Raw genomic sequence first — 17,346 nt, forward strand, 5'->3', positions numbered from 1 at the left:
CAGTGAGTAAGAGGCCTGGGAAGAGAAGAGATGGAGAGCTGGAGCCATTCCTTACCCCGAGGTACCGGCTGTCGTTGAAGAGCCGGGGCGGCAGAGGGTTCCCGCTCGCTGGTCGGCTGTCCTCAGGGACGTTCTCGCGCATCCATTTCCGATTCTCCTCATTGGCGGCGATATCTTTCTCCTCAAATTCAATTTTGTTGGCTTCCAAGAAACCTAACACATCTTGTTGCTGTTTTTTAATCTGTCGCAAAAGAGGGAGGGGAGGAGAGAAAGCAAACCAAAATCAGTCAAACCATTTTTTTTCTGATGCTGATTATGCGAATCTAGGGTTCAATGCAGAAACAAGGGGCTGAAATGGAAACAGTAAGAAAATTCTGAGAATAAAAAAGTATATTCTAAAGATTCAACAGGCTGAAGTCAAAATACACTGTCCCTATACACATGTGAGTGTTGTGAATCTCACAAGGGTCTCCAACCAAAAGCAAAGGTATGAGCATCCCCTTGCAGAGGCTGCACTGGCCAGGCTTTACAGTTAACTCAGGGGAATGTTCTTTTCTCAGGTGCAGTGAAGTTTGCTGGGGGGGCATCTGAGGTACAACCCCCTCCCTTTGTGCCCCTGGAAGCAGAGGCTGAACCTGCCCTTCTCAGAGTCCAGGTTTTTGTCCTCCTCGGGTAGGGGACTTCTGGCAGATCTCATGGAGTCGTCAGTAACAGCAAGATCTCAAAGCAGTTTTGGCTCTTGGTTCTTTGGACAAAATAAAAACCAACCAACCCTCCTCAGCACTGGCAGGATTGGTCTCTGGAGAGCTGTGACCCCACATCTCCCGCCTTGCTTGTCTCGAGGAGAGGTCTCAGGGGGCTGACTGCCACCCCACACCCGATGCAGCCCCTCCTCTGCACACTCACACAGCACCCAAGTGAAAGGCAGGATCTGTGTGGCAAGGACTGGGGTGGCTTTTCACAGGAAAGGTGGTTTTTATTACTGTCATATATGAATTACCGACTTCCTGATACAGAGATGTTCTGTTTATGCTCTGTCCTTCCTCTGCATGACTTCACCACCATAAAGGAAATTATAACCATGCGCATCCTGACAAACAATAAAAAAATGGGATTTAATGGGAAATTTGTTCTCTTCAAATTATTCCCTTCGCTACAAAACCAATCCAAGGCCTGGCTTTAACCTAATTAGCTCAGCGTACAACAAAAACAGCGTTTCATACAGATGTTGTGGCCGCTTCCAATTCAGGTCAGCCACCAGCTTCCCGAGCAGCCTCTCCATATACGGCCGGGGGAGAAGAGGCAGCTCCGGGCTCGCAGCGCCGGGGTCAGGGCACAGCCAGCTGAGAGCCAAATATGGAGCCTGTGCCCCGGCGCGCCCAGCCCACGGCCCTGGGGAGCGGAGCTGGGCCGGGACCTGGAGGGAGGGAGGGAGGGAGGGAGGCTGCGAGGTTTTTGTGGAGGAAAATTGCTGCCCTGGAAGGCTGAGGTTTGGGAGCGCACAGAGCGGCGGCGTCACTGTTAATCCGGTCTCTAAAGAACCCTCTAAGACTTAGTGTGAAGTTTGAGAAGGCAGGCAGCCTGTATCGCAGCGCTGGATGCACGGGGGATCATTCCACCGAAGGTGCACGCTGAAAGACAAGGGCATGCTGATTATATACAGTAAAAGAAATGAATATTCATGGAAGTGAAGGGGTAGACTGGCTCTGAGGAAGGATTTCTGTGCAGAAGGGGCTGTTGGGCGTTGGAATGGGCTGCCCAGGGCAGGGGGGAGTCCCCGGGATCCCTGGAGGGGTTGAAGAGTCGGGCTGAGCCAGCGCTGAGGGATCTGGGGGAGTTGGGAAGGGTCAGGGGGAGGGTCATGGTTGGGCTGGAGGAGCTGCAGGGGCTTTTCCAACCCAGATGGTTCTGGGATTCTGTGAATTTCTGACAAGCACACACCTGTTTCCAGAGGATCTAATGCATACGTTAATACATTGCACAAGTGTACTAAAATTTGGGGAAGGGTCTCTGAGGGGCTTCCACGGGGGTTTTTGGTGGTCTGTGGTGGTCCCTAGTGTTGCTGAAGAGGTGCCTCTTAGCATGATTTCCATAAACTCTGAGGGTTTTTTCGTATAAGGCCTCCTCTTGGCTTATTGCTCTGGCTGTAAAGTTTCTCAGCTTTCTTATCTTTGGCTTCCACAGGTGTCTGTTGGTTTCTCTGCCCTTCCTGGGATGTATCCATCACAGCTGCAAAAATTATGTCCTTGGATGCATTCTTGTCTGAGGTCCCTTACAGCAATTAGCCCCAACTGCTTGCAGGCATCAGCATCTCCAAAGAGGAGTTGGCTGTGCCCGGGCAGCCTTTAAGCAACCACGTTCTTTGGCAAGCTCCTTTGGAGCCATCACTGCTGCCTGCCTGGCAAGGAACCAGTCCAGGTTAAACTAGATCTTGGGTGGGGTGGTTTTTTAAAAAAAAAATGGATAGATAGATCTCTGCATCCAGCTCAGCATAGTGCAAAGGGACCAACGCTGCTCTCCTGGCAGAGGAAAAACGTGCTCCCAGCTCCAGCAGGGAAGGCGCCTGCCCAGGGTTGCAAGAGCCAGCGAAATTCCTCCTAACACCTCAGCAGAGGAGCTGCCAAACTCAATTAGCGAGTGCCCTTGCACCCTTAAACAGAAGAATATTGCTGGGCATTAGCTAATGTCCATCATGGCTAAAAATAAATAAAAATGGACAAGTTCATATCACCCTGAGGAAATAATTCATGTTACAGTCTGTATAGAAAAACGTTTCTCAGCAGACTCAAATCTACTGAGAGATTTCTTCGCTTGCCTTTAATAAGAGGGGTCACAGCAGGAGGGAGCAGTCAGGGGAAGTTTTGATCCATCCTGCAGTACAGCTCAGAGGAAAAAAAAAAAAAAAGCGAGCACTTCCTTCATGAACTATTGTCTAGGACTAAAATAAGGGAAAGGTCTTTGTCACTGTGAACTCCTCTGCCAGTGGGCAGCACCTAGGGCAACATACTGACCTGGGAATAAACAGAATTTTTTTCCCCAAACTAGTTATGTTTTAATTAATTGTTTCCCACCGCTTGTAAATTACTGATCCAGCTCGTTTTCATTAGTCTCAAGTCCTTAATTTTGTCCAAAATCTGCTGCTTTGCGAGAACACACTTGAGAAGTCCCAGAATTGAAGAAAAAAAAAGAAAACCAAGTTTTTACCCTATCTACTTTTAAACTATACCCTCTGCCACGTAAAACAAGAGCTCTAAGTTTGACAATAATTACGATTTTGATCTCCTGAGAAGTCTCTTTATTTTTTAAATAATTTTCACCATGAGATTGCCTCCTAGCCATACACACCTCCTCACATTCCCCACGGCATCTCAGCTCGGTCTCAGTGCAGCCCTTCGCAGGCAGACCCCGCAGTCCTTCCGTGCAGCACCCAGTCTGACAGCGCCGGACTAGCTCAGCCATTAAGACGCTTCTTCAACATGAAGAAAACGCCTCTGGCTACCCTGTGTTACCATTATTTCATATGATGAACCAAAATAGTTCTCCTCTTAGATATACATATGCAAAACATCTCTCTGTGCACTGCCACCTTGCCTGTCTTGCTCTATTTTTGCTCATTCTCCCAATTCTGTGGAGCAAGGACAATCTCCAGGCTGTTTTTTTCGGCTACAGGTAGCACAGTCAGATCCCAAGTTCACAACTGCAGCTCCAAAGGGCTATCATAGCAGATGACCCCTCTCTGCTTGTTTATGAAGTAGCTAGTAAAGCTGGAAATATATTTTTTCTGCTAGAAAAGGCACCGTGTGGAAGGCAAGCACAGTATTTTGGTGTCTGTGCCTCTCAGTCTGTGGTCAAAGGAGGTAATTCTCTAAAGAACTGTAAAGAAAAGCAAGGGCCTGGTGTTGATACATGAGGAATATTAGATTGAAACCCTGGCCAAAGAAAAAAAGCAAGTTGGAAGATTAAGAGGCGATGTCTTCCTCCCAGCTTCTCAAGACAAGTCTTCCAACCACGATGACAAGCACTTACATGAGAACATTAAATACTCCAAGAGAAACATGGCACCAACCACTGGGCAGAACAGACACCGAGCTGCCAGATCGCATTATTTTATGGGACTTTATATTGAAAATTTCTATTAATCTCAGGCACTGGAATACCGCTGGGAGGGAAGTGCCTAAAATAAAGCAAGAGATGCCTGCTGCTGCTTCAGGGTATTTTGTCTTACTCAAAAGGGCATACGCTTTCCTCAGGACGAGAGCCTGGAAGATAGTTCCCACTGCCCATGTTTGGGAAGGAGCCTTTCTTCAGGATGTGCCTGTCAGCACGCAGCACTCGCTTCCCAAAACAACCCTCTCCCAGTTGCCTAACCGGGCATGGCCACCAGCCAGCGCCTTTCCAGATCCCGCACCTCGTCCTACGCAAACAACTGTCATGTCTGAAGCTATTTTGGCCTGTTGGCTGCAGCCAACCGCAGTTTGCAAACACGAAAATCCTTGTTTATACTGAGTGTTCCTGACAGACGTTGCAGGGCAAGAGAGAGGCAGCGGGGAGCCGGGAAGGCGCGTACAGCCAGCGCAGGAGCCGGGGGCCCAGAGCCACGGCGCTGAGGCAGGGTCCTGAGCCTGGGGGACCAGCACTGGAGGGGTGGGAGGGCTCATGGACAGACACAGGAGCACACAAACAAGAGAGACATCACGGACAGGGATGGGCAGACAACTGCAAGGAAGGGAAGAGGCTGCAGGCAGGAGCAGATCAGCAAAGTGGATGGATGGAGATGGGGCAAAATCCCAGGGGTGAGATGGAGACAGAAAGACAGATGGAGGAGGGTCGGGGTGGGGAGCAGCAGACGTCGGTACTGCAAGAGGAAGGGCTGCATCCTGCTGGAGCTCACCGCTGCCCTGCTTGGGAAATAACCTCCTCATGGAAGCCAGTTTTGTCCAAAAATGCCTTTATCGCCAACCCCCAGAAAAAACACACCTGGTTCCTCAGCCTGAACACACTGGTTCACGTTTCTCAGGGCACTCTTGGGGGAAAACCATCTAAAATTCCTCAGGTGAGCGGAAACATTATACTTTTTGCTGATGTTCCTAAGATAACATTGAAGGAAACGTAACCAAAATGAATCTATTTTCACTTTGTTTTAGTTTTCAATGTCTGTTCCAGAGACAGAAATAGCTTTATGGCAAGTTACTGGCAGTGAAGCAAAGTCTCACCACCAAGCTGTAATCTTCTGCATACAGAATTCGCACAAGCAACATTAGAAGCTGATGCTTCCAGCAGACTTTTTAAAGATTTTTTCTTTTTTAAGATATCCTTGTGGATATCCTTGATATCCTTTAAGATTCTCTTCCTTTCCAGTTACAAGCCAATCATGAAATATTAAGCTTTCAACAGAGGATATGCACAGAAAAACATTCTGAAAATGAGTACTTCAGCATTATGAACAAATGCTGTCCCTCACTGAATATACATCGGAGGTTAAATTTACTGTTCTAACTCACATCAGTGGATGACATCAGTAACGCAAGAGAAACCATGTCAAAGGTGCCAAGAGGAGAGACAGGTGATGTTTTCCAACAAACTGCAGTCCATCAAAAATGGAGCTTTAACCCCAAAGCGGGCCAAGAACTTTCCAGAAAATGCTGCAACATTTCAGACTCAGTATGTTTTTTCTCCTCTGAATCTTTACTCATTGAAGGAGAAAAATAAAAAAAAGAACTCAACTAAAAGACAATAAACAGAAAGGAGGCAGAGGTGATGCTGCAGGACCTTGGTCCAGCGAGCGGCAATACTCCATCCCCAGCTCCAGCCAGGTCTGTCCAACAGCCAGCCTCTCTTAGCACTGCCCCGCTGCAAGGAAACAGTTAAATACTTTATTTAAATGAACTTCAAAGAAGTTTCTATCTTATTTGGTATACACAGGCATACACATTCAAAAGACTAGCCCAGTTTGCACTGCTGGCAAAGAGGGTTTTCTGGGGGTTTTTTAAGTCTTGTTATTTTTTTCAGTCTATAAATAAATTCCTTGTTGGACAATAGACATGTTTTGGAAATCTATTTATGGACCACCGAAACCCTAAGTAAGTTTACAGTTAAGAGTGCCGCTGTTTTGATCACATAACAGACTTTCCCAAGCCGAGGAAGTGGCTGCAGCTCTGCTGTTCTGGCACTCGGCGTTCTCCACTGTTTCTGTGGGTCCTGTGTCCTCACCTCCATGAAGGGAAAAAACACAGGTTTGGTGGGTTATTTTTTTCCCCAAAATGCGATTAAATGGCTCATACAGTGTTGTGAGGATTTAAAGGAACTTTAAAGAGCTTTCCTATGAGGTTCCCAGCCATGGTTATAGCATTGCTTACAGCATCCAGCTCCTGCTGAGTGCGTGGCCTGTGTCCTGCCTCTCACAGCACCAGGACAGCACTGAAGCCACACCTTAGAGCCAATCTAGATCTGGCTCACTTCTCAATTTAAAGACAAAAACAGCTTTAAAAGGCTTTTTTACCATGTCCAAATCCAGCCTTCTGCGTTCTAGATAAGGAAAAGCAATATCATCTTTAAAGCGGTTGCATTTTAAGCCCCTGATGATTTTCAACACACCGTTTCATCACTAAAGGGACAATTCTTTAAATTACAGGGGATATCTGCTTTGTGCAGAAAGGTGAAAAAGTTCAGCTCCCCAGGTGATGCTACCACGTATAGCCAGACTTGTAACCATCAGTCCTTCAAACGGCTCAGTCTCTTCTGAAGGTCGATAAGCTCCGATTTAAACAGCAACCAGAAAAAGCGCAGCGTAAAAAATCTTCAGCAAACTCTGCCAGCAGCACCATCCTTTTGCTCACTGCAGCCGAGGTGAAAATCCCCAGAAAGTGGTTGTCTCTGGAGGGAGCGGGGCAGCACGAGGAATGTCGGGCTGCTGCCAAGCCCAAGGAAGGCGCCGCCAGGCAGCCCGCAGGCTGAGCTGCGCACCCTGACTTTAGGACTTGCCCACCTCTGCCGCTGTGGCTGGCTGACACCAGAGCTATTCAGGTGCTTTTCGGAATTAAAACAAAAAAATTAAAAAGTGTTGTTCTTCTTTTTTTAACATTTCTCATCTAATTTCTAAAATGATAATTCCTTCCTCATGCGAGTTGCTAATGCAGAAGTTAATACTTGCAAACTAGCTGTGAAATGCTTATAATTTCGCCTCCCAGTACAACATAATTTGTAGGAGTTAAACAGCCAGGCAGCTCAGCTATGCAGCATTTAAATGTCATGGATTCCTGACGGCCCCCCCTTAAGCTTGTTCTCCCCCCCCAGGACGCTACAGCAGGACTGCCTTCAGAGAAAACCACCTCCAAGCAGGCTTGGTCCTGGCCTCCATCAGAGTTCTCTCTGGTTTGGCTGTAATATTCAAAGAGACAGTTTTTTGTATAAAGTGTTTTTGCTGTTTTTAATTTCATTAAGCCACATTCCGCCCCCCCACATTAGTTTAAAATTCAGAAGTGCCAGTTCTGGTGGTGCCGGTGGTCACCATCCACTGTAAATGGTGGTCACAGGGTGGGGAAACTTGTAGGCACCTACGGCAATGACCTGCTTGATCAGAGCCTTGCAGGCTGCCTCTGAGGGCTCTCCCAGCAATTCGTGTCTCACTCTTACTTCTCTCTGACTGGTAGAATATCCACCTATTTTTAGGTCTGGGCAATTATCATTACAGAACTCAAACCACTTCTTTGTTCAGGCTATTTTAAGCCGAGCATTACACGTAGCAATGTCATCATTCTCGCTCCCAATGCTGGGTTTCTGGTCTGTAAGGAATGAGATTGAGGACAAACACAGCAAAACCACCATGAACTTATGCGACCTAAATCAAACACAGGAGGCTGGAAAAGCTCACTCTGTACTTGTGCTGCCTTTTTTTTTTCTTTCTTTCCTCAGAAACTAGACAGTGTCCAGATGGGCTCCATATGTACTTACTCTCTCCCTCCAGGGCCCTTTGGGAAAGCCCATGGCATATCCTGCATAGCTGCTACAGCAGCTCTCTCTTGATGTGGCTTGCCCCAAACAGCTTAAAAGTTGTTTATTTGGACATGGTTCTCACCACCGGGCACCCACTGACCCTGGGCTGCATTAGCCCCACGTGCCAGCCAGAGACCCAGGGCAGGAGGGAATGAGCCCCAGCGACCAGATTCCCAATTTTCATGTGTGGTTCTGGAAGAAACTGTTTAAAAGCAGGAAGAAGTCCTGGGGTGAAAGGATGTAAAAGGACCACCACTCAACAGCAAGGTTTGGGGAAAAATCCACGTTACTGAGAGGTTTTTGCAACCTAACCTGGAGGTCGCATCACGCCTGGAAGCACATGGTCTGCCTGCAGCAGGGCATCATCCAGGCATAAGGTACCACACCACGGATCAGATTTGCAGCACAAGCCAGGGATACAGCTAGAACAAAGTCTGTCCTTCCCAAAACAAAACCACAAATTGCTCCAGAAACAGTAGAAAGTTACATAAATGGAAAAGCTGACTCGTGAGAACAAAACTAAAAGCTACTCTTATGGATTATAATGCCATTGTAACTGTACTCATTCAATAACCCAGGGCCTAAAAATTTGTTAAATCCCACACCAACAAAACCCAAGCCAAAAATCCTAGTGCATTCAACAAGTTATTTCCTACCAGAAGAACCGAACATGAAAGTTAATGGTCACCTCCATGTACTAAAGTCCTGGGGATCAGGATTCTCGGCGGAGCCCAAGGCCCTCATGGACCCAACTCCAGTGGCTTTTATTTACTCTTTGACACAGACTGCAAAGAGAATAAAATCCGCAGCGGGAGCTGGCGTTTAGCCCCCTTGGCAGTAAGACAGGCCTGGCTCCTCCCGTTGGTGCAGCCCAGCAAGGCAGGCTGCAGAGCAGGTCCCAAACTGCCTGACTCGCTCCTGAAGTTCAAGGAACCAGCTGCCTTTGCGCTACGGACGTGTGCACGCTTTGTTGGAAGTGTGGGAAAAGCAAAACAACGAAAAAACTGCAAAACACACATTTCCTTAACACATGGTGCCCAGAACAAACACAGGATGGGATGGAGATCCAGTGATTTGTGTTGCCGTGGCACCGAGGAGGAATGCGAAGCGGGGTGGAGGCCGGGCGGTCCCGTTCTTCCACTTTTCTCAAGGAATATTTGACACAACTATGCAGATTTATCTCCTGCTCTTCCTCGTCTCTTAGGGACTGTTTCGCAGAACTTACCTCTCATTCTTCCCCTTTTCCCACAAAACCAGCACACACCTTGCACCAAGGAATGTGCTGTGTTGTTACTCAAGAAACAACCTTGACCACAGTCCCACCCACTCACACATACACACCCTTAGATAAATACTACCCCGAGTTTGTATCTAACTTGAAGGGATGACAATCCAACACCAAATTGGAGAAACAAATCAACGGGTTTGTGCTCCTCACACTCCCCCCCCCCCCAAGAAGGGACACTTTTCGGTAAGATTTGGGCCCTCGGCTACACGCCAAGTGATTACCCAGGAATTAAATGTGTGTGACTGCAATTGTTTTCTGTGTGTAGTGCTACAGAGCCAACCTGCAGTCTGTGCGTTTATCGTAGACAATCTCAAAGAATCTGTAGATGGTGCATAAAAATGAATCATACTATTCATTTCCCTGACTGCTTCTCTTGAATGCAACCAGACCTACAGCCTACGGGCTGTTTGTGCATCTACTGTCAGGCCTAGAGTCACAGCAATAAATGGCGTAACTATTAAGAGCTAAGTCCAGCTGCCCCCAGCCCCTCTAATCTCTGAGGACCCCCTAGAACACAAGGGGATTCATCTCTTACCAAATGAATTCATTATCTTAAATGCAACACGTGTGTATGAGCCTGAAAGGTGGGACAGGACACACTGCCTACGCTCAAGGCAAGGACTTTTGTGCCTCATGAAGTATAATACACATTTAGGAAAGGTAATGGTGTAAATACCACTAATGCCTGGTTTCCATCACCATGGGATGCAGACAGGACAGCGTTCCTTCCCACCATCCAGGGGAGTGCTCAGTGTCACACTGGTGTCCGAAAAGCAGATATATCACCTGATGTGCAACAGGTCAATGATCACACACTTGGGAGAATTGCTTTGTTATTTTAGGGTTGCTCAAGCCTAGGTGCTCAATGGTTTCCCCCAAATCAAGCATACCAACAGGACTTTTCACACTATTTATACACAAAACTTGCAGAGTTAGTTAACCCTCCAAGTCCATCCTCTCTACAATGACTGGTTAGTAATTTACATACAATTAACACTGCTAACACAATACTTCTACTACTACATGTGCTCAGGGGAAGGGTCTTCACCTGGGCAAGGGTCTTCTTGACCCGTAGGCCTGATTTTTAGTATTAGAATGAGGGTAGTTCAGCCAAGGATACGTAGACCTTGAGTTTCCTTGCCAGGCTCTAATGGCTCCAGGATGCCCTTGCTCAAAGGTGGCTATTGACTTGTTCTTCTGATGAGGGATGCCTTTGGCTTTAACATAGACAAAGAACATCTTTCTTGACCTAAGCATAATATTGTTACGCTGTTCTAAAACTTTAACCTTGAACACCACCACTTCAGGCAGAGGTGTAAGTACAGTGCTGTGAACAGTGTGCAGCACAAGTGCAATGGTTGTGAAAAGCAACTGCTCAGAAATAGGCCCCAAAGGCTTTTTACAGTTACAGTACGTGGAGATTTGGGGTATATGGGCTATTTGTCAACAAAAGTAGACATCTGCTAGCAGAACTCAAGGCTGGAGTACATTAATCATGTTGTGGGCATCATTCCATGAGCAGCTGACAGAAGCGAATCTGTAAGTTCACCTTTGTTAGTGCTGCATGATATGAACAGTCAGAAATATGTGGACTCAAATGATATCAATTCTTCCATTTAAATGTACACAGGATTTGAGTTTAATGTCGCAGCAGGATTTTTGAGTGTCGCTAGTCTTGTGTCAGACATGCAATACAGTTGATTCTGCCAAAGCTCTATTACAGTCAAATTCTAATAAGAAAGAAACTAAAAGGCCATAAATAGGCCAGAACTGACTTGCTGCATTGCATCAAATGGCTGTTTAGCTACTTTTCTCCAACAGTGGCCAAGAGCAAATTCCTTTACCCATTAGTCAAGTATGAGGACAAGTAACATTTCCTTATTTATATCTTCTCAGCTTCTGGCAAACAGCAGTAGCAGCACTGCCTAATGAAGCTTTGATTACTTTTTAATGTGTTTTAAGTTTACTTTCTATGAACGCACCTTATGGATCAACATATTATCACAGCTTAAGTCAAATTCTGCTCTGAACAAGTAATTGGAGGGGGTGAATCGTTCATCCTTTTGTACCTGCTTGTCAAGGAGTACTGTGGTGCTCCCAGGTTTCTAACACAGAACATCTTATCAGCAACACCTGAAGACACTGTAGAAAAGTACCGTTTAATAAACTTCAGGTTTTGCCGCAGTACATGAAAACGGTTCTGTCAGCTGGAAACCCACCTCTTTTCCTACTTAAGCCACCAAATTCAGAAGCAAACATTTCTCTCTTTCGACTGCAAGGAAAAGGAGGGTGACACTGCACATTCCCCTTTAACTCTCCTCCTCACTGGCTGCTCCTCAATATATTTTTTCAGTCACCTATTTCACATTTCCTGGCCTGCTAAGGTTCATGTACCCCACCAGCAGCACCCTACTTGTTTTGCCTGAGTCCAGCTCAGCCACAAGCCTACTAGGCAGATGCACAGAACTCACAAGAGTGTTCTGGATGGCTGTGCCAATCTGATGCAACGTGCCTTTAGTCAGGATACCTGCATCCTCACTGAAAAAAAGAAATTAAACATCCCTCTACTGTCTGCTTTAGATGCTTCTATTAATTCTGTAAAGTCCTTAAGAAGAGTCACTATTGCCAAATCAAAGTTATGCAGAAGTCAGGATGCCAATGCTCCTCTCCATAGCAGTCATGGCCTGTTAAAAGGCTAGAAGCACAGACGTAATAAAAAACATTATTTCAAGGCTTTATCACAAATATGGACTAACTTATTGTGCTAGAAGAAATATACCTGTCTCGTGTTTCGCTTTCCTTAAGGAAAGGTTTTCCCTAGTTACCTGTGGCTCCTCAGCTGGAAACACATTCAGAGTTCATCCCGGAGGAAGAAGCTACACGGTCGAAATTGAGATAAACTCCAATACAAAGGAATTAATTTACTGTTGTGATCTGGTTCAAATAATCAAAGATATTCACTCCACGTGTGCTCATCTCTGCTCTGTGCTCATCAGCACTGTGCCCAACACACTGACTTACAGCGACAATCAGGTTATTAATTGCTGTGGGAGAAAGAACCACTACACACGACATGACTCTAAAACGATCTGTTTCTAAATCCAATGGGGCAAAAATAAAGATCTGTGTGCAGTCCACATCATGGTCCTCGGTAACCTGGATTTACTAAACCCTGCACGACACTACTTTTCAATCACTAAGTAAGCTACAGAGAGCTTTCCATCTGGCCAACAACCAGTTGTAGCGGCTGAAGTGCCACAACTAAAAACCCTCGGCTGTGCCACATGTCTGAGCAACTCCCACCCTCCCCACACGATTCAAAGCAAGATGTATATACAACATGAATAGTTACCCAATATTATCTGGATTTTTAAATCCAGATGGTTTGGCATGCCAACACCTCCGAGCACATCACTGCACTGGCTGGTTACAGTGCCTCTGGAAACCATCAGTCCCCTCTCCAAATACAGATCCCTTCTGTACATCCAGAAATTAGCTTTGCGTTTGCTTGGGGTTTTTTTGGTTGTGTTTGGTTGTGAGTTTTTTTCTTGAAGTTACATGAAAAGTGATAGCAATGCCCAACAGGATTATTTGTCTGGATTTCAGAAACAATCCCACACAACCAAAACTTCTATTTTCAGGGGTTTTAATGCAAGATATAAAACATTTCAAATCTCATTCCATCATCAACCGAAAAAACAGAGGCATTTATTGTTATGATGGCAGAAGCCTTTTTACAGTCTGTATTTCCACACACATGAAAACACAAAATCCCCCAGCAGCTGGGCAAGGGAGGGGTTAAAACCCAAGAAGTTGCAGGAAGGGGCTGGCAGCACCAGAGCTGTTACTAGAAGAGGCACCGAAGCCGCTAAATGCATGAACACAGAAAAACAGCGAATGCAAATGAAGCTTCCAACTGCTGCACACCGGGAGAGGTGTTTAAGATCTGGAGAGGTGTCAGACTTAACGCTTGTCCTCTCTCTGAAGGAAGGATCTGTGCTTGATTTAGAACAGGGGGGATGCCCGACTACTGCTTAACTCTCTGCTCACGCTGGGCTTCAGGCCGCTGCGGCCGCGGGAGGAGCGAGAAGCAGCATGATCTTCCCCTCCCTTCACGTAATTTCTGCAAACAGCCCCACCAGGAACCCTGTTTGATTAAAGATGGACTTTGCACTCGAAGCAGCCTGCTGTCTCTGGGCACTGGCTGCCAGCAGCTTGCAATTCATATGCCCAGAGCTCTCCAGCATCAAAAACCTGCTGGTCCTGGTGCAGGGGCTCTCTCCAGGCTGCTTTCAAACCTCACCTCCTCCTCCAGTGCCAGGTCCAAGTCTGCTTATCCAGGAGATACTGTCGGGGAAGCACGGCTCGTCGCTGGGACCGTATACGTTCAACCTGCACAAATCGGGGTTATGGAAAAAGACTTCCTCTTCAGCTTCAAAGGCTTGTTGTCTCTGAGCATGTATTCGCCCCTTCTTGCACCAGTGTAGGCCTTGGCGTGGCTACGGGGAGGTCTGAGCTGGAGAAACTCTTCCAGTCACCCATCAGTACTGCTTTGGGGGGCCCCAACCCAGCCCAGCACGCTGACTTGTGGGTACTGGTGTCATCACAAGGAGAGGGCAGGGAAAGAAACCAGCCAGGGGATGCAGGGCTGCCTCTCCCGGAGCAATACTGTCTGAAAGCATACATGAAACCCTGGCCTCAGGCCATTCCTGTCTCAGGCCTTGGCTTCATTCAGCAACAGGAAGGATTCGCAAGCACAAATATTCACGTATCAGAGGTTTTTCTAGTTTCTTTTGTGACTAGACTACTAAAGTTAGCCAAAATAAATGTATCTTGCAAAATCGTGCTTCCAGACCTAAGCTCCCCCTTATCTTGCTTTAGATTAGAACATAAAGAAACGCTGATGTATTGCAAAGCCACAGTTTTAACCACGTGCGCTGACACCATCCCCGAACCATCGCTGCACCCGGAACAACTATAATCAAAAGGAAAACACCACCATTACAATACAAAATAAATTGACCCTTGGCTATTTTCTAAGTCAGTTTTGTGGCATTTGACTTTCATAAGCCTGAAAACTGCTCGTCTGGTCCAAAACCAACAGAGAGACAGTTTCCTACAGCAGGAATACAGGCTCCATTATCTCGGTTATCCGTTAACAAAGCATAAGCAGCAGCAGAATATGAACTCCTCATTTATTGCACACAGTTGTTTTCTGCAGCAGACTTGGAGCTTGGCAGGCTGAACTCACTGGACGTCTAATATGTACCTAGCCACAGCATCCAAACTCTGCACAGGGTTAAATAAAAACAAATAGATGTGCTCCTCCAGGAAACTGGTATAAAACTAACAACTCCTGAACATCACAGAGATGAGAGCGGGCAGGAGAAGCAAAGGAACCAAATGCACACTGCATTATCCTGCGGCGAACAGACAGGCTTCAAAAACTATCCAGGAGAAGGACGTGCAAACCCCAGCACCTGCTTAACAAAAACCAACCCCAGGTCTGGAATGAACTCGTGGTGTATCAGCCAGAATATCTCCAGCAACTCCACTTACCTGAGCAAGGTTTAAGGTTAGCAGGAAAGCAGAAATCGTAACAACCAACCTGGTGTTACAGCTGTGAGGAATGCAATGGTGATTCGTGCTGTGAAACAGAGTGACCTTTAGTGTGGGCATACGGGAAACAGATGTGCTGCAAGCATTTTGCGGTGTATATACGTTAAAAGGAAGCAGCCATGGTTTTGTTGTTAAGTTGGTTAAAAGTTTTGTAACCACAGACTATGTTATGAGGACTGTTGTTGTGCATAGGCAAAGGGAGAAGGGGATGCTTCCAGAAAGACCCCTGTATTGAATCCCCCAACCACACCAGAAGGTTCGAGAAGATTCAAGAAGCCCTACTACGCCTGCACAACTTGGAGGTAGAAACTTCTCAGAAGAAATATGCCCATTTTATGAATATGTAATTAAGCTAGACTATAAAGGAAGTGGTATTGCCTTGTACAGTGTGCGCCAGTTGCGGAGCGAAGACTCCCCGGCGTACCCAAGCACTGTTTTGCTTGTTCTTATTCCTATAAAATTATAAAATTATATTCTGCCTTCGCTTCTAAATTTATAACACAGCTTCTGAATTTTCCCTCATTAATCACTACTGACGTTCACAGTGAGTTGCTTGGCACAACTCGGGCAGAACAGCAGAGAACTGCATGCTTCAGGAAACCTTGTGTAACGTTCCTACTTGTGTAACCTGGTGTAACATTCTGACAACGCCTTACAGGTTAGTGCCTGCACCCGGCCCTTCCCCTCAGGGAAAAGATGTTTTCCCACCACACGTGGGTTCTCTGTCACCCCTTCATGTCCCCTCTTCCAGGTGGTGCCAGCCGGGTCAGCTGTGAGGGAAGGAGAAGCTGTTTGTGCTCACCCCTTCCTTCGGCCCTAGGGCGCTCAATGGGCAACTCAGGGAGGAGCTGAGCAGAGGGCAGCCTCCAGCAACAGCTCCTTCTCCTGGCACGACTGTTCCATGTGCTGCCGGTGTCTCTACATCCTCAGCATCTCGCTGGTACTCTCTTATCTGAGGCACAAAACAGTCTCAGGAAACGGGAGCTTTTTGCTAAGCAGAAGAAAAATTTCTGAAGTCTAAGCTATGTCTGTCACAGACTCCTTGAACGATTTTGAATGCACCCTTCACCTCAGAGCTTCCTTTCCTAAGCTGTTGTTGGCAGGAATAATTGTTTTTTTCAAATCACTGCTTATTTACTTTGTTATTTGGGTTAGGGATCATTTGTGGCTGTTCCTACAAACAGTATCAAATACACCACAGCCCAGCTTCACAGACAGACAGGCTTTAGGCGCTGACTATAATGCAATTTAACACACAGAAGGCTAATCTCCAACAAGATAATCAGGCTCAGTATCACATGAGACACAGAAAACTCTCTGGAATATGACATATTCCTAGATATTCTAAAGTTCCCAATGTGGCTGAGAAAAACAGGGGGAAAGGCACTGTGAGTGCCACTGAAAACCTGACTGCTTGCTCTAGAAGCGTTAAAGAGGGCTTTAGTCCTGAAGGTCTGGACCTCACCACCGCTGTCAGGTTCCGAGTCTGCTTTTTTCAGCCAATCTCTCTCTGAAAGCCAGAATTATTCCTCCTTTCTCTTTATTTTCACAGGGGGCTCCGGGACAGGTTTCAGTAGTCCACGCAATGTTGGCAGCAACTACACCCTATGAGAAGCGGTTGGCTGTTGTGTTACGTCAGTTAAAACAAACCAGCACAGGTCCCACCTCGTTTCACCCCAAAACTCCACTCTCCACAGCCGGCACAGCACTTGGCTAGTATTTCCTGGGGAAGCAGCCTGAGAAGGCAGCCTTCGACCAACACGCACCACGGATGGTGACACTCTGGGGTGTTTATTGAAACAGCTGCTAATGTAATTATTTTTCAGAATCTGGATTTATGCTGGCGATGAGGAGTCCTGCATGGCAAAGAGAGTAGAGAGGAAAAACACTTTTTGTTTTGTTTGACGAGAGATGAACTCTGGTTAGGAAGGGAGTTAAAACGCACAGACAAATATTGCACAAGGCTCCTGTGGTTTGCAATAAAAAGAAGGTTTGCTTCCTGTATGGTTTAGCACACAGAGAGACAAAATTAACTGACAAGACTAAAAGTTTACAGCATTAATTGTTGTTTCACTGCCTTTATACTGCCAGGCATTTATTATCTTTAAATAAAAATCTACTTTAAGAAGAAATATGACCTCGGGGATCCTATGCTAAATCCAGGTGCTTCTGATCTGCATCACTTTTTATCTTTGAAGAACTCAAATATACCACATATAGAGAACTGATATATACCACAGACATTATTTAGCAAAAGACTCTTTTTGATGACTGCTATTCTAAAGCTAAACCAAATAAATTTTTCAAAAGAAAGCTTTTTCTCTTGAACTGCAATACCTAAATATCATAATACAAAGGAAGAGGGAAATAAGAAAAACACTATGGATTAAATGCAAGTTTTCCCCCACTTTCCAAAAGAGTGAGGCTGTATTGAGACAGAACAGCAG

The 17,346-nt window shown here is 46.2% G+C and overlaps 1 protein-coding gene across 1 annotated transcript in view; it reads right to left on the reverse strand.

The window, feature by feature from the left end:
• SH3BGRL (SH3 domain binding glutamate rich protein like) overlaps window positions 1–17,346 on the reverse strand; it is a 45,167-nt gene that overhangs the window by 10,171 nt on the left and 17,650 nt on the right. Inside the window, exon 2 of the mRNA XM_074914843.1 lies at window positions 56–241. Within this exon, the coding sequence (XP_074770944.1) occupies window positions 56–241 (186 nt within the window). The remainder of the gene's footprint in view (window positions 1–55; window positions 242–17,346) is intronic.

Source organism: Athene noctua, chromosome 11, assembly GCF_965140245.1.
Source record: "Athene noctua chromosome 11, bAthNoc1.hap1.1, whole genome shotgun sequence".
Classification (NCBI taxonomy): domain Eukaryota; kingdom Metazoa; phylum Chordata; class Aves; order Strigiformes; family Strigidae; genus Athene; species Athene noctua.